The 24,008-nt window shown below is 43.2% G+C and overlaps 2 protein-coding genes across 8 annotated transcripts in view; both read left to right on the top strand.

Moving 5' to 3' along the window:
• Positions 1–5,315: 5,315 nt before the first annotated feature.
• On the top strand, positions 5,316–11,554 carry dhh (desert hedgehog signaling molecule). Its single transcript, XM_055931054.1, has 3 exons — positions 5,316–6,459; positions 9,578–9,839; positions 10,076–11,554. The coding sequence occupies exons 1-3, from the start codon at positions 6,148–6,150 to the stop codon at positions 10,930–10,932; spliced, it is 1,431 nt and encodes a 476-aa protein (XP_055787029.1). The 5' UTR covers positions 5,316–6,147; the 3' UTR covers positions 10,933–11,554.
• A 3,645-nt stretch (positions 11,555–15,199) lies between these two features.
• kmt2d (lysine (K)-specific methyltransferase 2D) overlaps positions 15,200–24,008 on the top strand; it is a 50,198-nt gene continuing 41,389 nt past the window's right edge. For 3 of the 7 annotated variants that reach the window (XM_055931047.1, XM_055931050.1, XM_055931045.1), the window contains exons 1-10: positions 15,200–16,020; positions 19,985–20,061; positions 20,443–20,554; positions 20,957–21,168; positions 21,470–21,585; positions 21,973–22,135; positions 22,326–22,497; positions 22,778–22,892; positions 23,193–23,371; positions 23,579–23,892. In XM_055931047.1, the coding sequence (XP_055787022.1) occupies positions 20,013–20,061; positions 20,443–20,554; positions 20,957–21,168; positions 21,470–21,585; positions 21,973–22,135; positions 22,326–22,497; positions 22,778–22,892; positions 23,193–23,371; positions 23,579–23,892 (1,432 nt within the window). In that variant the 5' untranslated portion in view covers positions 15,200–16,020; positions 19,985–20,012. Of the gene's footprint in view, positions 16,021–19,204; positions 19,599–19,984; positions 20,062–20,442; positions 20,555–20,956; positions 21,169–21,469; positions 21,586–21,972; positions 22,136–22,325; positions 22,498–22,777; positions 22,893–23,192; positions 23,372–23,578; positions 23,893–24,008 lie in introns of those variants that run through there. The other 4 variants (XM_055931051.1, XM_055931049.1, XM_055931048.1 and 1 more) reach the window with 3 other exon arrangements.

Here is a 24,008-nt window from a genome sequence, read left to right as displayed (position 1 = left end):
GGACTACAAAGTTAAAGATTCACCATTGAGTATGTTTTTTTTGTTTTTTGTCCAGAGCTAGGCTTAAATCTCTGCCTGGGGAAACCAACCTTTTAGAATGACACTTAGAACCCTTGAGGTGGGTAGCAACCAACTCCTTCAGGGGACACCTTGCCTGATGTCAGCGATCTAAACGATGAAGCCGTGTAGAGTGTGGTCATACATAGGCCTACTGTATGGTGTGGAGGACAGCTGCATCTGGTATAGTACATATTTACATTTTAGTAATTTAGCAGGCGCTCTTATCCAGAGCGACTACAGTAGAGTGCATACATTTTATTACATTTTTTTTTTTTTACATACTGAGACAAGGATATCCCTACCGGCCAAACCCTCCCTAACCCGGACGACGCTATGCCAATTGTGCGTCGCCCCACGGACCTCCCGGTTGCGGCCGGTTGCGACAGAGCCTGGGCGCGAACCCAGCCCAGCCTGGGCGCGAACCCAGAGACTCTGGTGGCGCAGCTAGCACTGCGATGCAGTGCTCTAGACCACTGCGCCACCCGGGAGGCCAGTAGCAGGTATAGATAGAGCTCTATATGAATGATTGTTAAAAGGTAATAGAAGTATGCATGATCTCCGACCTGTTTGTTTGGGCCAGGTGTGTGTGTATTGTGCATTTGGAAAGCATTCAGACCCCTTGACTTTTTCCACATTTTGTTACGTTAGCCTTTTTCTTAAATTGTTTTTTTTACATCAATTTACACCCCATAATGACAAAAACACATTTTATTTTTAATACATTTACATAAGTATTAAGACTCTTTACTCAGTACTTTGTTGAAGCACCTTTGGCAGCAATTACAGTCTCAAGTTTTCTTCGGTATAATGCTACAAGCTTGGCACACCTGTATTTGGGGAATTTCTCCCATTTTATTTCTGAAGAACCTGTCAAACTTGGTCAGGTTGGATGGGGAGCGTCGCTGCACAGCTATTTTCAGGTCTCTTCAGAGATGTCCAATCGGGTTCAAGTCTGGGCTCTGGCTGGGCCACTGAAGGACATTTAGAGACTTGTCCCGAAGCCACTCCTGCATTGTCTTGGCTGTGTGCTTAGGGTCGTTGTCCTGATGGAAAGTGAACCTTCTCCCCAGTCTTGAAGTCCTGAGTGCTCTCATGACGGTTTTCATCAAAGATCTCTGTACTTTGCTCAATTCATCTTTCCCTCGATCCTCACTACTCTTCCAGTCCCTGCCGCTGAAAAACATCCCCAAAGCATGATGCTGTCACCACCATGCTTCACCGTAGGTAATGTGCCAGGTTTCCTCCAGACGTGACGCTTGGTATACAGGCTCAAGAGTTCAATCTTGGTTTCATCAGACCAGATAATCTTGTTTCTCATGGTCTGGGAGTCCTTTAGGTTCCTTTTGGCAAACTCCAAGCGGGCTGTCATGTGCCTTTTACTGAAGAGTGGCTTTTGTCTGGCCAATCTACCATAAAGACCTTATTGTTGAAGTGATGCAGAGATGCTTGTCCCTCTGGAAGGTTCTCCCATCTCCACAGGAACTCTGGAGCTCTGTCAGAGTGACCGTCAGGTTCTTGGTCAACTCCCTTACCAAGGCCCTTCTCCCCGATTGCTCAGTTTGGCCAGGTGGCCAGCTCTAGGAAGAGTTTTGGTGGTTCCAAACTTCATTTAAAAATGGAGGCCACTGTTCTTGGAGCTTCAATGCTGCAAACATTTTTGGGGACCCTTTCCCAGATCTGTGCCTTGACACAATCCTGTCTCGGAGCTCTACATACAATTCCTTCGACCTCATGGCTTGATTTTGCTCTGACATGCACTGTCAACTGTGGGACCTTTCCAAATCATGTCCAATCGAGTTTACCACAGGTAGACTCGAATCAAGTTGTAGAAACATCTCAAGGATGATCAATGGAAGCAAGATGCACCTGACCTCAATTTAGTCCCATAGCAAAGGGTCTGAATACCTTATTTTCATAAGTATGTTTTTATTTTTAAATGTGAAAAGATTGTAACCTGTTTTCGCTTTGTCGTTATGGGGTATTGTGTGTAGATTGAGGAAAATGTTTTATTTAATTTTAGAATAAGGCTGTAACGTAACAAAATGTGGAAAACGTCAAGAGGTCTGAACTTTCCGAATGCACTGTATCTATGGTGAGTGGAGGAACTGTGCTGAAACCTGGACTCAAACGAGATTCACATAGCACATTGGGGGCAATGAAACAATGGCAGCCCATTCATTTTCAATGAAGAAAGCGAAGTGGGCGGGGAACCCTGGGGAGATGCGAGCATGGGCGAGGGATGTGAACAGGGCGTATTAAAATACTCTGGTCAATCACAACGTATGTCAATTGAAGCTCACTATAGTTTCCAGACCCTACTGGATTGGCAGCTGATACTTAGCACTGCCTAGCATGCTTGCTAGCACCAACATGAGGGAAAAGCAAGCGTGGCTATCCAAATTTACTCGTTAACCCCATGCAGCCTTGTTACAAGTTCAAACAGTGGAATGTTAATTCGGCCAATATAAATCCTTATTTTATGATTTTCAATTTGAAGTGTTATTATTTCGATATAGCCTACACTTTCTCGTTCTGAACTACGTACATGAGTGCGACGGATGAGGCTTCGTGACAATGGACACACCATCAGCCACTCCGCCAAAACACCAGCTACCTGGTTAATGCTGGCTCTTTTTGAATCGAGGCCTTAAACATGTTTATGTACACATGACACTTGACCATGCGTTGCTTTACATATACACTGTGATTAGTGGGTTCTTTAAGGTGAAGGGCATCCAGTTTACACACAGAAATCCAGCTTCACTGTAGCAGCCCTTTCTGTCTTGCTCTCCTACACACACCACCCTGCCTCTTCCTGCACTGATAACAGACAAGGGTGAGAGACAGTATGACGGGGTGGTGATTCAGTTTTAACGAGGGAGCCAGGGAGTACAGTGTCAGCTCCTTGACTCCCCCCCCCCCCCCCCCCCCTCACCCCTCCCAACGGCCTCTGTCTGAGGAAGTGGATCCTGCAGTGTCTGTTCAGCTCTAAAGAGACAAGACCAACATTTCTTTAAGATGTCAAAGCCAGCATTGTTCAGAAAACATAACTACTGCTTTACAGTAACTAGATTACATCACAAACAAAGTTATGTTTGAGGAAGTCTTCCTGAATTACTAATAGCTTCACGCAAACCAGAAAAACGTGACGATGTGACATGATTGTCGTTGTCTTTGACCGTGAGCCCCATGTGCAATACACCCATTGGAGATTAAAATAAAGATGGGGTAGTCTGTCCCTAACCCAGGTTGAATCCCAAATCAAATTCTATTTGTCACATGCTCCGAACACAACAGGTGTTCACAACCTTACTGTGAAATGCTTATTTACAAGCCCTTAAACAACAATGCAGTTAAGAAAATTGAGAATAAAATATTTACTAAATAACAATGAGGCTATATACAGGGGGTACCGATACTGAGTCAGTGTTCAGGGGTACAGGTTAGTTGAGGTAATTTGTACATAAAGGGTCTAGTTTTGCACAAAGGTAGTGCACTATATCGGGAATAAGGTGCCATTTGGGACACACTCCCTGTCCTCCTGGCAGGAAAGATCTCGTTTTCTGTGCTGTGGCTGTGCAGGAAACTCAGCCATTCACCCAGCCATATACTCCCATCCTGAACTGGGCTGGGGGAGTGATCAAGCCTGTTAAGAGCCAGGAGGAGGGAGGGCATAAAAAATAAAAACGAATAATAATTACTTTATTTCCATCTCAAAAACACACAGATGTTTGCTTCCTTCCTTTCCCTTTTAATGTCTGATGAGATGAAATCACTTTTCTTTTTGCCAACCACATCCTCTTCCCCCAAATAACTATCAATATCGCTGATTTGTTTTGGTTCATATGAAAGGAGTTTCTTCTTTTGATTGAGCCGGACTGTAGCATTCCCTACACTTGTCATTATGTACTGTGATATCTCTCATAGGCGCGTCTCGGCCTAGACGGCCCAGCCCTGGACTTTCCTCCGTGTTGATCATAAGGACAGGAAGATGGAGTTGGCAGTCCCCACCTTTCCATTCCTTCAACATCTTCTCCAACCAACGTCCCTTGCGCTCCCTCTTTGGCCCGTAGCGCCATATCAGTTTTAGTCTCTCATATCCATTAGACAATTCAGAGAAATCACAACTGTACTATATTCACTATTATGCTGTGACTGTTTGTGTGGTTTTATGTAATAGGTAACAATGTCTCTGTATCTGGTTGAAACAACCTTTGCATACCGGGAAAGAATGAGAGGCACATGAAAGTGATGTATCAATATCTATGGGGTCATACAATGTGTCATAGGCTAAAGGACTCTCCTAAAAGACTAAATTGTTGTTAGCGGCAGCACAGGGCATTATAGTACAGCCAGTATAATGTATCCACTGGCAAACAGTGTTCAGGAGATTTTCCAGGAAGCTGGAAGGATCTGGTAATGACACACTTTGGCCTCTGACCTATAACCTGTTCATTTAATATTCTATAAATAGTAAGAGGTATCAGACTCGTAGACATACAGATACTGACATTTAGCGTTTCTTAATCACCCCTTTCATTGTGACAATATCTTTCCACTTTTTATGACTCTCAAATCCCAGCTATTGTTCTGCGATGGATAAAAATAATATGCTGGTAGAGCCAGCAGTGGCCGGGGCCGGGCCGGTATCTTGGGTGAGCTGGGTTCAGGGTCTGAGGAGGGCTGGGGGGCCACAGTGTCAACCTGGGTCTCAGAAAACAAAGGCAGGCAACTCTGGAAGTCAGAGAGAGACAGTTGTGTGTGTGGCAGATATAGGACGGGAGTGACTTTCTCCTGCTCTTACTCAGCCTTTCTGCGATGGACCCTCTTAACCTTCCATCTAGGCTATAATAAACCAATAATAGAGTGATAAGTGGTGGGGAATCCCTCCAATGAGGGACAAAAAGCATATCAAGTTTATAGGGATATCAGGATGCTTATTGATGTCGGAAGTTAGACAGAGTTTTACTTCAAATCTAACAAACTGGGTAAATGTGTAACAAAGTATATTTTATTAAGTTATACAAATAGGAATATGGTTAGTTTATTGTTTAAGTCATTTCTACCCGATGATTGTGTTAAATGTGTTGTTGAACAAGTAGGCTAGTAATCCCACTGGTTAACCTCTCCAAATGTGCGTAATAAGTTACCAACATCACCATAATGCGTACGCCTATACGAGGTTATCTTCATCTCTGCCTCTAGTGGGGAAAATCCCGGACACCTACTGTATAACTGTATAACAACAAAGTCCGGCAATAACGTAAGTGGGCTAATCATGTATCGCTTGTAAAGTTGAATTGGAGGCGTGTGCTTTCGAAGTGGGAGAGCGCATAGGAAGGGAGGGCAAACTGGTCCACACACTAATAAGAACCCAATGGCTGGGGCACCGCGGACAGGAGCGCTTCAACGCGACACGAGACACAAGTAGACGGACAAAACCTCTCGAGGTGCATTGCTGAAGGCAGGAATGGGATGAGATTCAAAGAATGCCACTCGGAGAATTCGCAGGGCAGATATTTCACAGAGACGCAAAAGTGAGGTGCGAGTCAGGTTTGCGCATCGCTACTGAAGTGCCCGGGGACTGGAGAGAGAGGCAGTAGGTAGGGTGGCTGGACGCACGAAACACCTGCTTGGTAACAGGTAGCCTACCACCAAAGACGGATAAGGATGAGATCTATTTATTTTTCATGAATTGTGAACAGAAAAGGATAAATTCTGGAAAGGAAAATTGTTTAAGTGCCAAATTATTAGGAGAAGCAATTAACAAAACAAACTACATTAGAAAGATAATTAAAAAAAACATACAGTAGTGAGTAGAGAAAATGTATTAACTATGAAGTTAATTTAAAGGATCAACATGGGTTTTACAGAAGAAGTTAGTTTATATCCGTTCGGTGTGGATTCTGATCCATAATGGCCAACCTTGCTCTATAGAAACATTATAACTCCTTTACATCCCATGATCTAGAATGGACCACCACCAAGATTTGACCACCATCATTCAAATGCTATCAGTTGCCTGAAGCGGGGCTTGCTCAGTGGGCACGGTAGGTCACTGATACTAGGGACCCAGACCTTTCCCCAATGAAGGTGTCCTCCTGGTGGGTAAGCCTGGCATGGCTTGGCCTGCTCGCCATCTACACATGGAGCTCCCTGGTCCAGGGGTGCGGGCCAGGCCCTGGGTACGGCTTCCGCCATAGGTCCAGGAAACCCACCCCCATGCCTTACAAGACCTACTTCCCCAAACTTTCTGAGAACAACCTGGGTGCCAGTGGGAGGTCAGAGGGCAAGATCACACGCAACTCAGAACGCTTTAATGAACTGGTGTGTAACTACAACCCTGATATCATCTTCAAAGATGAGGAGAAAACCCTTGCTGACCGCTTCATGACCAAGGTAAGACTGGTTCTTCAGAGACTGGCTCAGACAGTGTGTGTGTGTGTGTGTGTGTGTGTGTGTAATCGTTAGCCAAGTTCAATTATCTGATTGTACACAAAGTGTAACTACTTCTGTGCCCCATGGGATCCACTTGGTGCCCTTTCACTTCATCCATGTTGAAGACTGTGTGTACAGTAAGTGTGGTCAGTATAAGGTACAACTGGTTCAGACAGTGTGTAATGGTTAATCTAGTTCAATTATCTCCGGGTTTAAGTTTGATTTTATATGACATTTACTGTGGGATCACTTCCAAGGTCACAGACCCACTTGGTGCACTTTCCCTTGACCCTTGTAACTCACTGGTCACTCGTGACTGTGTGGCACTGGTAAAGTAATGTAGTTAGTATTAGACAGGCCAGTAGGTCCTTATCACAATATCATAGATAGAGGATACTCCTTCAGTGCAGGGAAACTGGTTCCTTGTGGCAGCTCATAGGGGAAATCCCCCTGCTGGATGATTGATTAACTACAGCAGGTAGTTGTATACGCCGATGTACGTGTTGCTCTATTCTCTAGTCTGATAAACTGATGTTCATTTAACAACCAGTTATCTGCATGTCATCCCTACATTTACAATTTTAATTATCCCATGAAAAGTTGATCCAATAGTGGATTTACTGTCATGGCCTCTGTATTAGACAAGTTACTCACAGTATTTTGATGTGAACTTCTTCTTCATCAAATAGATCCAGTTCTGGGTGTCCATTTTTTAAAGTTACACTTCCCCTCTATCTTAAGATGGGGGGGGGGATCAGGATGTAATTTAATATGACTCTCTGGAGAATGCGCTCCAACTCGTGATCATTTCCCCTTAATCTTTAACCAAAGTCTTTGTTGCTTGGTAATAAAACGATTCCTCTGGTTCCACTTGCCTGCTCTGTGTGTGCTTACCAGGAGGGATTCATAGGTGAGGCCAGGCATGTAACCTTGCATAGTGTACATTAGCGTCAGGTATGCAGTATGAACATTAAAATATTATCAGGACTGGCGAACAGGAGTTGAGACACAGTCACAGAGACACAGACCTCTCTCATATCTTGTATCTGACCTCTTTAGAATATCAAGGAAGCCACAGTGTGATGTTGGTATTTTGAGTTGAGGCCGTGGAACAATAGACATATTGTCATTGCTCTCAAATGGCTGGTAGACTCTCCGAAAAAAAGGATTCCAAAGAGGTTCTGCGGCTGTCCCCAAAGAAGAACCCTTTGAAGAACCCATTTTGGTTCCAAGTATAATTCTACCTGGAACCAAAAGGGTTCTACCTGAAACCAAAAGTTGTTCTTCAAAGGGTTCTCCTATGGGGACAGCCGAAGAACCCCGTTTGGTTGTAGATAGTGTATTCTCAGCTTCTGATGTCAAGTGAGAATTGATCAGTATAGGCTACAAGAGGCGTGGGATATTTAAAGCATACAATAGGCCTTCTGTAATCTTCAAACTAGTTGTCAGAGTCTTAAAATGCACCATCATTAGTAACATCAATACCATCCTTCACAATTGAGCATTACAACGTTTCTTATCCAAGTAGGCTACTCTACACTGGTGTGGTGATGCTTGGAGTCCTTTGTTCGCTCCTGACTGGTTGTATATGATGTGAATCTATGTTCCTTCCTTTTTTTGAATGATTGTACAGTATTTGTGATGGAAATCTGTGGTCCAGTGTGTGCATGCCCTTCTGATGCCCAGTCTGAGGACCAGCGTGTGTATGTGTGCATGTTCCTGTGTGTGTGTGTCTTCGTCAGTGTGTGTGTGTGTGTGTACAGTATGTGTGCATGTGCCCCTCTCTCTGACCAGATGTGAAAGACGTTCTTTGTGTAGGGTTTTGACACTCAGAGGGGTCGCCTATACAAAATTCTCGCCTGCTGAAGTAATGGCACCGTCGGAAAAGCCGACTATTGTAGTTCAATAACAATGAATCGCCTCTCTTCAACGGCATGGCGAGAAAAATGTAGCCAGTTTGTTTTTTGTCCCTCGTTCTTTTCTCACTCTGGCTGTCACATTCTCAAGTGCATGCCCATACATTCCTCCCCTCTCTCTCTCTGCCCTCTCACTTAGTCTGAACCTGGCCTCCTCGCTGTTCAGCGTCTCTCTTGCTCTCTGACTCTGAAATATGGTTAAAAAAAACTCTGTTCCAACTTGCTGGTAATTGGGACTTTCAGGAGCCAATCTGTAAGAGCCTCTTAAATAGAGTTAGCCTCTGACATGACATCTCGCAAACTGCTATTGTGTGACATTCAAACATAATACAGTATGCATCACTGGGTGTAAGAGTCATGATGTTCACATTTCTGATCAAATGTCTCAAAGGTGACACAAAGACATCATGACTAAAACCTTCTGAACTAGAGGACGGCCTTGATTATTCCCTCACCCTGCAGAAAAAGGCCAAGGAATGTTCTAGAATGGCTACAGTAGCTTTGTGTTCTTATGCTCTGATTGTTTGAGAAAGGTTGGAGAGGGGTGGCAATGGCCTTTACAACCACTGAACACAGGAGAGAAAAATCTGATGATGTCAATGGAGACAAACGTTACCAAAGTTATTCTATAATCTAGGCAGAGGTGATAGGAATACAGTTAGTTACTGAAGTGTTGTTGTATTTGGTATTGCTTTACAAGGGGTTGAATGTGACTGTGTGAAAAGTCACAGTGGGTGAGGTAGACAGAGGGCTCACAACTACGTTCGGTCTCAAGCAGTTCCTTTTCTCTCGTTAATGAATGATCAAGCCAGTCTCTGTTGCCTCAGCTCTAAGGGGTTTCATACATGTCGATTGTCCTGGAGTTGCTATCTACATTACGCTGAAACTACTCGTCAATAGCCTAGTAATTCTCATTAAAATATGAGGACTAATTGAATTGAAAGCGGTCATGTTGCAAATGAATTACTATTGACATACAATAACTACAGTGTATTTATACTGTATCAGCAAATTCTCTACTCTGTCAGTGTTTATTTTTCAAACTAATACAGTATATAAGTGTTGCTCCAAATAAACCCTTACTCTTATCAGTAGCATTGTCTTGAATAGTATCATATTTCCTTAATTGAATGCCTCTCCATCCCTCTCTCCCTGTCCCCCAGCGCTGTAAGGACTGCCTCAACAAGCTAGCCATAGCGGTGATGAACCACTGGCCTGGGACGAAGCTGAGGGTGACAGAGGCCTGGGATGAGGATGGCCATCACCCCCCTGACTCTCTTCACTATGAGGGGAGGGCCGTGGACATCACAACGTCGGACCGCGTCATAGACAAGTACGGCATGCTAGCCCAGCTGGCTGTGGAGGCTGGCTTCGACTTTGTGTACTATGAGTCCAAGCACCATGTGCACTGCTCTGTCAAAGCTGGTAAGTCAAGTGGGTAATAATCGGCATATTTAATACGACAGACATCACCATCACATTTCTTGCGATTTGCTTTAACATGTACACTATGATATCTATTCCAGCCATTTCCCCCATACAATCATACATTAAGATTAATATAATAACATTATTCATCTGAATCTTATTATATCACATCAAGGAAATGGTGTTTCAGTCATCTGAAGCCTTTCTCTACTGACTTGGATTCCTCCCTTCAGATCACTCAGTGGCAGTGGAGAAAGGGGGCTGTTTCCCCGCCTGGGCCCGGGTGAGTGTAGCCGGAGGCGGACAGAAGACCCTGGCGTCCCTGGAGTCTGGAGACAGAGTGTTGGCCCTGTCTGAGTCAGGACACGTCGTCCTCAGCCGTGTTCTTCTTTTTTTACACCAGGACCATGAGAGCAGGTCCACTTTCCTCATCCTGACCACACAAGATGGCCACCGCCTTGCCCTTACTCCCCACCACCTGGTCTTCCTGGCCCCCCATTACAAACTCCACCACAGTGAGTACCAGGCTCGGTTCGCCAGTAGAGCAAAACGGGGAGACAATGTACTCGTCCATGGAGCAGACGGTCGACTACAACCATCTCGGATCGTTTCGATATCACAGGAGGAAGGGATGGGAGTTTACGCACCCCTGACTGAACACGGCACTCTGTTTGTGGATGGGGTGCTGGCATCCAGCTATGCACTTATAGAGGACCATAGACTGGCACACTGGGCGTTTGGGCCTCTGAGACTGCTGCTCTCGGTCATCCAGCTAGTTTGGGGTGAGGTCACACAGGGGGCGCATGTCACAGAAGCAGAGAGAGAGCACACGAAGACGCCCACTCACTGCAACACTCACCAGAAGAGCCTGAGAGTTTGGGGGAATCAGAAACTCAGCAGCCCAGGCGTGTATGTGAATACAAACACTTCCGACAGACAACGTAATTGGACCTCTGTACCCATAAACAGAGACATTGAGGGAGGGAACTGTGACTCCGTGCGAGATAAAGTTCTGAGTGTGCACTGGTATGCTAGGCTGCTACACCGGCTTGGACAGATCTGTCTAGACCCGGAGACATTTCATCCCTAATATAAAATATATTGTGCTGTTACATTTACACCGTGTCCTACTGAGATACATTTCCACTAACGCTCATATTCTTTTGCCCCATCTCTTACTGCTGCAACCCAATTTTAAACCTTATGCACTGAAAGGGCGTATTTGCATCTTACTCACCGGTATTTGCATTGTAATGTATTTATATATTCACATTGTACCTCCTCTTTTACATTCAGTAAATGTGTTGTTTGGTTATGGTGACTGAAGAATCGGCCCGTCTTCAAAAGGTAACGCTTAAAATGTGTCATAAAATGGTTTTATACGAGTTCATTCCTGAGAGAAATGAACTCGTCATAATAACTACTGCATCAGCATAAAATGTCTATGTATTGTCAAGAATCCATTGTATATGTATCTAATTAAGATAACATCTATAAGTCAACAGACAATGTGGTTTTCCTATTTACTTTATCATTCTAAAACAATGAGGAAATATGAGTATGTACCAGAAACAATCAAATATTTATTTTTGTACTTTCTGAATCATAATATATAAATGTAGCAATTTATACAAAACGAAAATGTAAAACGCAACATGTAAAAGTGTTGGTCCCATGTTTCATTAGCTGAAATAAAAGATCCAAGAAATGTCTCTCAAATTTTGTGCACAAATTTGTTTACATCTCTGTTAAGTGAGTATTTCTCCTTTGCCAAGATAATCCATCCACCTGACAGCTGTGGCATATCAAGAAGCTGATTAAACAGCATGGTCATTATACATTATTGGCCCCTTCTGCTGGGGCCAATAAAAGGCCACTCTAAAAAGTGCAGTTTTGTCACACAACAATGCCACAGATGTCTCATGTTTTGAGGGAGTGTGCAATTTGCATGCTGACTCCAGGAATGATGTTAACGTTTTGAACAGAGTGCCCCATGGTGGGGTTATGGTATGGGCAGGGATAAGCTACAGACAATGAATACAATTGCATTTTATCGATGGCAATTTGAATGCACAGCGATCCTGAGGCCCATTGTCGTGCCATTCATCCGCCGCCATCACCTCATGTTTCAGCATGATAATGCACGGCCCCTTGTCGCAAGGATCTGTACACAATTCCTGGAAGCTGAAAATATCCCAGTTCTTCCATGGCCTGTATACTCACCAGACATGCCACCCATTGAGCAAGTTTGGGATGCTCTGGATCGACGTGTACAACAGCGTGTTCCAATTCCAGCAACTTCGCACATCTATTGAAGAGTGGGACAAAATTCCACAGGCCACAATCAACAGCCTAAAACTCTATGCGAAGGAGAAATGGTGTTTTTTTTTTTTTAAGATATCTGTGACCAACAGTATTCCTAGTTATGTGAAATCCATAGATTAGGTCCTAATTTATTTATTTCAATTTTATGACTTCCTTATATGAACTCTGTAAAATCTTTGAAAATGGTTGCATTTATATTTTTGTTCATTGTATTTGAATTATTATAACTATAGCCTTGCTTGTTATTTGTTATAGTGCCTTTTATTTAACAAAACAATCCTGTATTATTTTATAATGTAAACCCTGCAAAACAATAACCCTGCTTGTGAATGCTTGTTATTTGTTATAGTGCCTTTTATTTAACAAAACAATCCTGTATTATTTTATAATGTAAACCCTGCAAAACAATAACCCTGCTTGTGAATGCTTGTTATTTGTTATAGTGCCTTTTATTTAACAAAACAATCATGTATTATTTTGTAATGTAAACCCTGCAAAACAATAACCCTGCTTGTGAATGTAGATTCTCTGTTAAATCTTTCCGCCTCTGCTAGGATTTGGGTTACAAATTACATGTACCGGAGACTACATGAAAAACTAGAGAAATCTGACCAAGGCCTATAGTCATTTTTGGAGATTCCGAACTACAGTGGGAGCTATGTCTTGGTGCCTGTTGAATGTAGCAGAGTGGGTTAAACCTCAGACATCCAGCAGAACTGTTGGCGTAGTCGACAGTAGTTAATAAGAAACCCAGACAGACTTAATATTCTCCCATGCTGACCTCTCTCTCTCTCTGTGTGTGTTTATCTTAATCATATTCTCCATCCTGGCTCCTGGGAAATGGAATCTCTATGTTCCGATTCTCCAAGTATTTTACAAGTGTATGTGCAGCTTGTTAATAGCGCATGTAGTACCAGTGAGTTGTGGGTTAATTTAAGTCAACTTTTTATTCTCCTTTGTACCATGAACAAACCAGTCCCTTGTCTTATTTGTCTCATTTATTTACCTTGAAATGTTCTCTTCTCAGCTCCTTTATCCTCACAGCGTGCGCGCACACACACACTCACACACACACACACACACACACACACACAGTGTATATCCCAAGACAAGTCAAGACACCCCCTTGTGGAGGACCTGAAATCATGCTTGTGGATTACATGTACTTTACAGTCTTTTTAGCTATTGCTCTTATACCTGTGTAATAATGCCATAATTACACTAGTAATTTGTTATTAATAAAATAGAAATGTACAAAAAATGCAGTAATTTAATTGCATAGCTCCATCCTCATTTAGCCTCATTCTGGATCCCCAATAAGTGCACTCTAATTAAGATGGACCTAGAAGAAGGGATAGCCTAACTGTTGAGAGCGGTGTTTGTTTTGGAAATCATAGAGAGAGCGAGAGAGAGGAATAGAGTAATAGGGTTGGGGGAGGTAAAAGGCGTACGAAACGAAATAAAAAGGAACAAGCTGAATGTCATTGTTCTGGTTAGCGTTGGGTAGCAGACAGCTGTGGAGGTATTCTATCCAGGGGATTATCCTTGCAGAGATAGAAGGGGCAGATGGGAACACACAGACTGATCAAATCAGACCAATGGGAGAAGCCCAATAACATAATACCACCCACCTTTTACCATTGTTGACCAATCACAGCACAGTGTCACAGATTATCACAGAATCCCAACCAGTCCCGGCCTTCCAAAATCCAATCCAATCCTGCTAAAGCCGAATGGGAGTTCGGTAATCCAGTCAAGGCCACCAGTAGTAGGCCTATTTTAAAACAGCTTTTTAGTTATGAAAACCAAACCAGCACAACCAACTAACCATTACATGGTTAGTTCACAACGAGGCGGCAGTTTAGCCTAGTGGTTAGAGCATTGGACTAGTAACCCAAAGGTTGCAAGATCGAATCCCAGAGCTGACAAGATCTGTCGTTTTTGAACAAGGGGCAGAACGGCCGTCATTGAGAATAAGAGATTGTTTTTAACTAACTTGCATAGTTATATAAAGGTAAAAAAAACAAGCAAACTGTTCATCTGATCTGAGAGAATAGCAGGTCTTTCAATAGAACGTTTGACAGCCTGCAGTGCAGTGATTTAGGCATATTCATTAACAAAATGGACAGACATTTTCCATAATGAATGATCTGGGTAAAATTCAGTATGGTGAATGGCTGTGGGACATGTACACGTTCCTGTCTTTCATGTGACAAAGCCCATGTATCAGGACTCAGGAGTGAATGTTGAGACATGTTTGTTGCATTCAGTGTATGTGTGTTTGTGAAGACCAAGATATAGCATCAGGGCCTTGAATTTGATGCACACCTCCAGAAAAGAGGAATCAGTGATGCCTATCTACCTAGAACTCAGTAGAGGAAGGACCAAATGGCCAGAATAAGCATTCTGGATGGGCTGAAGACACTTATTGGTCCAAGCAGGTAAATTTTAGCCAAGAGGGAGTTGCAGTGAGAGAGCACTTGATCATTCATACTTGGAACTAAGTGAATGGGGCAGAATTAGCTTTCTCCATCCTGAACATTGTTGCCATGTTCATGGACAAGGGCATGGTAGTGCATGGCCAGGGTACAGGAATCACCATGTAGATGCAGGCCATTATAGGCCAGTGCTATTGGGACAGTAGCATACTGGGACTCTGGGAGGAGTGAAGGGATCATTCAAGGCAAGAAGCCTACCTGGAGAAGTAGGATTTAATCTGAGTATCAGTGAGAGAAAGAGGCATAGCATGTGTGGAATACAATTACCTCTCAGACAATGAGCCAATGTATCTTCCTCAACTCTACAACATATCCAAAGCAATCACATTCCATTATTGTTTCACGTGGTCTTCAATACATTTCCCACAACGTGCATGGACATTGACCAGGCGCAGTTTTGCTTCGTGTTTAGAAAATTGACATTGGTCTCAGTCAGATGATCTGACATTATGGAGTAAAAATAATGGCTTCCAAAATTTCGTCCCACGCCCTTTAAACACATTACTAACCTGCCACACACCGACTTCTATTGTAAAATTAGGATAAACTATCCACTAAAATATTATAATCCTGAAAAAGTTAGATATATTGTTGGCTTTGAGCTAACCTAGCTAGCTTTCCAGCCAGCAATTTGTTGTTGCGCATGCAAATGTCCTCCCTTGCAGACTTGAGATGTTTGTTTGACGTTGTTGTTATTAGCTTGCTAGCTGCTAATTTAGCTAGCCACTTGACGGAACACACTCGTGTGGATTTGTTCAATGAAGTCTAAGTGAAAGTGATCCGGACAAGAGTAGCTAGCTAGCTAACGTTCAAGGCGTCAAGTGTCTTAAACATTGTTTCAAGTATTGCCTGAAAGTTTAGCAAGCTAATAAATCGAGATAATGCCTAATTGTGGATCGAATATCGGATGCAAATTTACTGTAATCTTCGGACCAGCAAGCTGCTGAAGCTAGCTAGTGTCGTTAGCCAGTTACCTAATTTAGTTAGCATCAACTACTGAACATTCTCCACCTATGTTTCGGAACATCGATATTCATTGTGCATTTTCCCGGAGGATTACAATTGCAGAATTGTCGACCATTGCTTTTTGTTGAATTATTTTCATAGCGTTTTAGCAACTGTATCAACTCTGCCTCTCCAGCTCCGACCGTGGCTGGCTAGCTAGCTAGCTAAGCTAGTTATCCAGCCTGCCGTACCACCCGCTGTGCACTTCCCCCACTCACCTCCTTCTCCAGCCGGGTAGCTTTAGCTAGCCCGGTAAGTAAAATGAGACAAGCATCAACTATTTAACTGTGTAGCCTGCTGCAAAATGGATTGTAATCTGATGTATGAAGACACAACCATCACATTGTAAGGTGAGTTGTTTGGTTGAATAACTTAACAGCTATTTGACGAATCCATTTCCCTGACCTTTAATGCTAACATTAGCTAACTAGTTGATTAAGGATGGCCAATTGCTAACGCGTTAACTACACTGACTAAATTCGCTAACTATAACTACCGCTACTTCGACTAGTTAGCAAACGACTTGAATTTACCCTCTGCTAACCTAAGTTAGCTAACGTTACATGCTTAGCAAGATAACTAAACATAGCTAGCTATGTTTAGTTAACTGTTGGCCACCCTTATTATTTCAACTGCGTAGCTAGTCAACTCAGTGCCGTAACGTTAGTTGGCAAGCGACCTATCTTGTTTCCTAGTTAGCAGCTATGTTCATTAATCATGTAGCTAGTTTACCCAACTGTTAATTCAAACAACCTTTGGGGTTGCTGTTTTGGAAATATGAATTGTTGATTTTAGCTAGTAGTTGCCTATCAAGTGGACTCAAGTGTGTTATTCTTGGTTAACTAACGTTAGGCAGGGTCATTGTTTGGCAATAGCTAACTAGGTCATAAATCAGGGTCCATTCAGACAAGCTAAGGTTAGCTGGTTAACTTGCTACTAGTAGTTAGCTCGGTGTGTTACACGAGTTTCGTTCTAAACGTTAATAAGTGACTGAAATACGCTGTAAACGGAATAGGTAATCAACTAATTTAGCTGTGTCGTTGTCGGTGGCTTTCAGTTCTGTGTTTATAGTAATCATAGTGATCACTGATATATTCTAGCTAGTTATTGGCTTCGTTACAAAATCGCTAACTAGTTACATGGCCACCCTTTACAAAAGTCACAATACAAGATACGTCTTATTGTATCCCATACTGTATATTAGGTAGCAGTAGAGCACTAACAGTCTCTTAGGGAAATGGACCAGTCCGCAAAACACAAATCATTCTGCGTTATTCCAATTATACAATTTGATATACTAGTTATATGTGCTTACCAAGTAACTTGCTACCTCAACTCCACGATGATTTCATCCACAGAGTTGCTCGCAGATTAGTTTTTGAAATGAACCTCTGACTCCTTCGATTTGCTATGTAGTCGATACTTAAATGTACCCTGTTAAACCTTTACCGTGTAGCTATGTTTGTCCTCTGTTGCGTGGCTTTCTTTGTTAGCTGAAATCCATACTTTTTAATTAAACCTTGATCAAATACAACCACCGACTTTTCCCCCTCATTGCTGTTGATCTAAAATGACAACTCAACGCGAATGTGCATGTGCCAATTGCATCTCAACAAGGACTCAGCCAGTAGTTGTATTTGATTGTTTTATTACAATGTATGGATTTCTGCTAACAAAGGCGTGCAACAGAGGACATAGGTACACACTAAGGGTTTAAGATGTACGTTTTGAAGTATCAACTGCATAGCGCACGCTCAACTCTGTGGATGAAATTATCATGGAGTTGAGGTACTTGGCAAGTTATGTGCCTACTTCATGTTGATGTGCAAATTGTAGCCATCTTCCTAATTTTCATTGCAAGAAGATGTGCAAATTGTGATCTGATTCTGAACACAACCAGCTGCACTGGAATGAGCAATACTGTGGTTTGCTGTAATAAACACAGGTATAGCCCTAACACAGGGATTTGTGAGTTTGTCTTACAGTAGACCCAATATAGTAAAACAACTTGATGAATGGGATACGCCAAACACAGGAGGCTGCTGAAGAGAGGACGGCTCATAATATCTGGAATGTAGTACGCTATACCACCCTGCATACCACTGCTGGCTTGCTTCTGAAGCTAAGCAGGGTTGGTCCTGGTCAGTCCCTGGATGGGAGACCAGATGCTGCTGGAAGTGGTGTTGGAGGGCCAGTAGGAGGCACTCTTTCCTCTGGTCTAAAAAATATCCCAATGCCCCAGGGCAGCGATTGGGGACACTGCCCTGTGTAGGGTGCCGTCTTTCGGATGGGACGTTAAACGGGTGTCCTGACTCTCTGAGGTCATTAAAGATCCCATGGCACTTATCGTAAGAGTAGGGGTGTTAACCCCGGTGTCCTGGCTAAATTCCCAATCTGGCCCTCAAACCATCATGGTCACCTAATAATCCCCAGTTTACAATTGGCTCATTCATCCCCCTCCTCTCCCCTGTAACTATTCCCCAGGTCGTTGCTGCAAATGAGAACGTGTTCTCAGTCAACTTACCTGGTAAAATAACGGTAAAATAAAAAAATCAAACCAACATGGAAACCATGTGTTTGAGTTCTATGCTATTCCGTTCCAGCCATTACTATGAGCCCATCCTCCCCAATTAGGGTGCCACCAACCTCCTATGACTCCAAAGCCACACGTCACTACATACAATTAATTGTACATTACATAAATTATGTGGAGGCGAGGTACATTTGATTAGTTGTTCACTTCACAGTAGAGAAGGTTAGGACATGGATATGATTTTTATTTTACCTTTATTTAACTAGGCAAGTCAGTTAAGAACAAATTCTTATTTACAATGACGGCCTAGGAACAGTGGGACAGATTTTTACCTTGTCAGCTCGGGGATTCGATCTTGCAACCTTTCGGTTACTAGTCCAACGCTCTAACCACAAGGCTAACTCCTGCCCAATTAGCTGACTAAACTGCAATGTTGAAGGAAGTTTCTGATGAACTCCACCAACGGAGTGGAGCAGAGACCAGGCTTTGTGAAATTCAGCTCTGACTACATTGATTCGCCCAAGATCAATAAATGTACATTATGAAAACACTAACCATGTACCTATGTTTGTCCTCTGTAGTTGCGTGCCTTTCTTTGTTTTAAATCCATACCTTTTCAATAAAATACAACCACTGACTGTTTCCTTGCTGAGATTCAATTGGCACATGCACATTTGCGCTGAGCGTTATGTGATTGTTTGATATCTATACTTTTTCAATAAACAAAGGCACAACTACAGAAAACAAACTAACTGTTGTTGGGTTAATTTGGGCTGCAGCCATTACTGGAGGTGGCATAGTTGTGTGGCTTCAACTCTCACTAAATATGTCATATTGCTACATATTGGAAAATGTAGTCTACATGGTTAACAAATCGATTACTCAACAATGTAATATTTTTTCACTGTACCTTTAGTCCGTATAATTTTAGCGGAACTCTGCTCCACAGTGGTATGGCTTCAGCACGAAATTGACACTGTTGCAACAGGAAGTCATGTACACGGAAGTTGTATTTTCTTTGTGTATCTCGGTTTAGGGTTGTTTTATTTAAAGAAAACAACATTTTAAGTTCCTATATTTTGTTCTTTTTCATACATGACTTGTGCGGGTTTGGATTATGTATTGCTTGCAAAACAAAGATTGAAATGTCTTCAAACATTTATAATATATTTAGCTAGTCACCGAAACGCTATTTTCACGCAAATAGTTTGCGAATCCCGGGTAGCCAGCTAGCTACTTGGTTAGCAAGAGGGCTATCAGTTAACGACGTAGCTGGCGGTTTCAACTACATTTGAGCACATAAACAGCCATATTCATTCCGATTGATTGGATCGCGGTCAATCGAAGACGTGTATCAAAATGATGCATTTTGTATCCCAATGCAAATAACTAAAGGTTTGTATTGAATCAGTTATTTTCCTACGAACGTTAACTAGTTATATTTAGACGTCTCTCTTGGATTTGTCAGTCGTCTGAGGTTATGAGATAGCCAAAACAGCCAACTGACGTCGGCTGTCTATTTAATAATCTAGCTATTATAGCTACTGCAACAATGTGAAATATCGGGCTTCTGCCCTGCACAAAAGGAAATTGAGCCTCGCACGATTTTGCGATTGGAAGTCCGATAACATAACTGTGACAACCGGTAGTTGTTGGTTTTTCCCGCTTAAGAATATGTAGTAAATCATGTGCATATGTAATGTTATTGTTTATTTTGGTATATAATAACGTGGCTTGCCTCTAATATAATTCAGTGACTTTATTGTTTGTTTATGTTTCAGGTCTCTGTCAAGGAGATCAGCAGAGGGGATGGACAAGCCGAAATCAAACTGCGAAGAAAATGTCTCTGATCCGACAGGTACAATGATAAATGTGCTGTGGTCAGAAAATAGTAGTTGTTGATAATTTGAATCATTTTCAACTACACACATTTGTTTTATTTCAAGACTTCACAAATGTATAATGTCAGTTTCATTACTTCCTCTGCAACTATTCTCCAAGAAATGCTAATCTAGCTTCTATAATGTAGGTGTTATTGAGCCGATTTGATTTATTAGAACATTAATCAATAGATATACCAGAATGAAATTGTCGTTGCACATTCTTTTGTAATAGATTTTCATACAGAAGCCTGTATAGGAATCTTCTTCTCAAAGGTTATCAGAATGCCACTTACTTTAAAAAGCAATATCCATTGATAAAAAAAACATGTGGACTAATGTTATGATTCCTCACCCAGCTGATGAAAGCGCCCCTACAGAGCAGCCAGTCCCCTCAGAGGGGGAGTCTGAGGCCCCTTCTGCTGCAGAGGACACGTCGGACACTGCTGCTGCCACTTCCAACACACATGTGTAAGTCCATTTTTAGATGTTTTGGACATTTTTTTTCTTCAACATTTCAAATGACATTTATCGGCACATTCCAATACCAGTCACACACCCAGATGACATTCACCACAAAGATTTTTAGAGTAGACTCCCATTGGTCTGCTAAGAGGTGATGAAACGCGTCAGATCATGAGGGCCGTAGTGCACTGCCCAGCATTACATGGGAGATGTGAAATCAGAGGTGTACTCGCAAATAAGCTTTGCTGGATTTAAGTTGTTAATGTTGAAGTATAATATGGAATGTAAAAGTATTGAAGTTTGAAGTGAGTGCTATAGTCATTTTGCTTCTTGTCGACCTGCACATTATTCCTTTTTTTGCATCCCCTTACCTGCATGTTATTAGTCTGACACTGTCTCTCTGCACAGGGAGAGCAGCGTGAGGGCTTGTGCTCTCTGTAACTGCGTGGAGCGCAGCTTGCATGGACAACGGGAACTCCGACATTTTGGGCCATCTTCCTCCCGGTCGGCCCTTGAGCCCGCAGCTTCATCACTGCCAGGGCCTGGGAACGATGACCTTTCTTCCATCGGATTCTCCAACTCCGACGCATCCTGTCTGGCAGCACAGTTGGAGGACACAGGTGGGACTCCACACATCACATTTTTATTTTGTTTTACTGAAACTGTTTTCTTGGTCAGGTCTTCCTTGAGGTAGAGTTCTTTTGACCTCAGTGGGATTAGGAAAATAGAGGCTTAAAAAAGAGGTGGGGGGTGTTACTAATATGTTACCCACTGGGGAGCTTGTACACGCAGTGCAGTTTACATAGTAAGTCTATCTCCAAACCCATATTATAAGGCATTTTACAGAAATTCCAATTATTGATCAGAACAGAAGCAAGAGACCATACAGGTGTAGTATCTGATTGTTAATGTGTTGAGCAGGGGGTTGCTGGGTGCATCACTGGTGTGCGCTGTGGTCAGATGGGGTGAAGCAGGCGGAGGAGGCTGAGGAAGAGCTGGAGAATGTGGACAAGGCCGTCATCTCAGGGACACAGCGGGTAAGTTGACCATTCGTAGATGACACATGACAAATGCCTTTATAGATTCCAGGACTCGCTATATAATGTTAACAATTGTTGCTGACCAGAAGTTTTAAAGAAGAACTCCACTGAACACTGATACAAAGCTGTGCAGGGTTCTGGGCTGTTCTGGGTTCAGCTTAGTGTAACATAGAATGTACCTGCCATTAAACCTGCAGGCACCTTCAGTAATGGTTTTCAGAAATTCTTAGGAAAGGAAAAACCTGCACTCTCAATAGTATTAAGAAGTACAATTCATTTGAATGCTGTGGTTCTATATTCTCTCCTCTAACATTTCTTTGTTGTAGCTCAAATTCTTCCCTCTAGTGTCTCACCCTTAACGTTGTCTCTGAACCTGCTGTTTAGCTCTGTGAATATTGCAAGCGTCTGGGTGCTACCATCCGCTGCCATGCTGAGGGCTGCTCACGGTTCTACCACTTCCCCTGCTCTGCTGCCAGCGGCTCCTTTCAGTCCATGAAGCTGCTGGCTCTCCTCTGTCCAGAGCACATAGACAAGGCTGAGGAGATGGGTAAGGACACCTCCCAATGTTGAGGTCCAAAGCCCCAACTCGATCATTAGGTTATGCTCTGTAACTGTGAGGTACAGTATGTGTGTGTGTGTGTTTGTGTGTGATTTGGTCACTCGATCGTTTGGTTGGTGTCTGTATGTGTGGTCACTTGATCATTTGGTTGGCTAACTATGGTTTGTCTGCCTTCCAGCGGGTGAGGAGGCACGGTGTGCCGTCTGTGACTCTGCCGGGGAGCTGCTGGACCTACTGTTCTGTACAGGCTGTGGGCAGCACTACCACGCCGCCTGTCTGGAGATCAGCGCCACGCCCATACAGAGATCAGGGTGGCAGTGCCCAGAGTGTAAAGTGTGCCAGACATGCAGGTGAGTGTCTCCTTGCTGTCCCAATGGGTAATCCATTTTTGAAATGGAAAAATCGCTCTCTTTTTACATATACACTTCTTTTTTTTGTTCACTGGATTGATGTGCCCTCTGGGATACTGTGAAACCATCTACCCACATGCTCCAAATTAGTAGAGGCAGGGGTTTCCCTGATCATGGGACTTTTTCAGGAAAACACTCTGGGCTGTTCTAGTCTATTGCATCTTAGAAACAATGCATACAGCTGTTACTGAATCAAATCACGTTCTCTCTCATTTTCCAGGCAACCAGGGGAAGACTCTGTGATGTTAGTATGTGATGCCTGTGATAAGGGCTACCACACCTTCTGTCTCCAGCCAGCCATGGTCTCTCTTCCCTCCGACACATGGAAGTGCAGAGTAAGAGTGTGCTGAACCGGAGCTGATATTGCTACTCCTGCCGTAGTCTCCTCTGTTAGGAAAGGAGACTGCCCTATAATTGAAGCCCTTACCCATGTGTTGACAATAAACACATATTACTGTAAATAGTTAAAGTTATTCATCTGTTTATTTGGAGGCTTTTTAATGACAATTCTGTCAGTTAAAGTATGAATATGCGAGAATATAACCTTTTCTCGGTGAACGTATCGGAAAATAATCACTGTGTGTTTCCTGTGTGAATAACCTCTTTAATTTCCTGCGGTGTATCCCCCATCTCAGAGGTGTCGGGTGTGTACGGACTGTGGTGCTAATGGTCTGACGCAGCCCGGCTCGGCCCAGTGGTTTGACAACTATGCCGTGTGTGAGGGCTGCCAACATACCCGCAGTTCCACGTGTGGCGTCTGCGGCAAAGCCTCGGAACCACCAGTCACTCTGCCGCGTTGTATCACCTGCAACAGGTAAGTCTACCGCCTCAGAAGGAATCAATAAGTAAATCAATCAATCGAAACGATTTAGAACGCCTTTTTCATCGAGTTAACAAAATATTAGACAGTAACCCGGCCTAGACCCTCAGCCTAAAGAACAGCTGCAGTCATTGCTAACTTTTTATGTAGAATTTGTCCCACCTTCGTTCATTCTTGACCATTCCTCTGTCATCGACCTAGGTGGGTGCACAGTGAGTGCTCCTCTACGTCGGAGCCACCTGAGGAAAAGTGCATCTGTTCGCTCTGCCGAGACAGAGAGCCTGCCCCAGACCCTGTCACACAGACTGACGGACAGACGGACACAATGGAGATGCATCCCACAGAGACGGGGTCTGAGGTGACGATAGAAGGAGGGACGGACACCATTGCCGAGATGACAATCCAGACGGACGCAGCAGCTGAAGTTCCGATGGAAAGGCAGACGGACGTGTCTGAGGAGGTGACGATAGAACAGGCGGAGACCAAGACGAACGAGGAGGTGCCCATGGAGCTGGGTAGGTTGACTTGCCTGTGTTTTGTTGATGTTATACTTGATAAAAGGGGAGAGTTAACAGTTAGCTCCATCTCTGAAAGAGCGGCACGACAAACTCTACCCGCGTTCTTACCTAAG

The sequence above is a fragment of the Salvelinus fontinalis genome, chromosome 8 (assembly GCF_029448725.1).
Source record: "Salvelinus fontinalis isolate EN_2023a chromosome 8, ASM2944872v1, whole genome shotgun sequence".
Classification (NCBI taxonomy): Eukaryota; Metazoa; Chordata; class Actinopteri; order Salmoniformes; family Salmonidae; genus Salvelinus; species Salvelinus fontinalis.
Note: the sequence above shows the minus strand (reverse complement) of the source record. Positions and strands in the feature narration are given on the sequence as shown.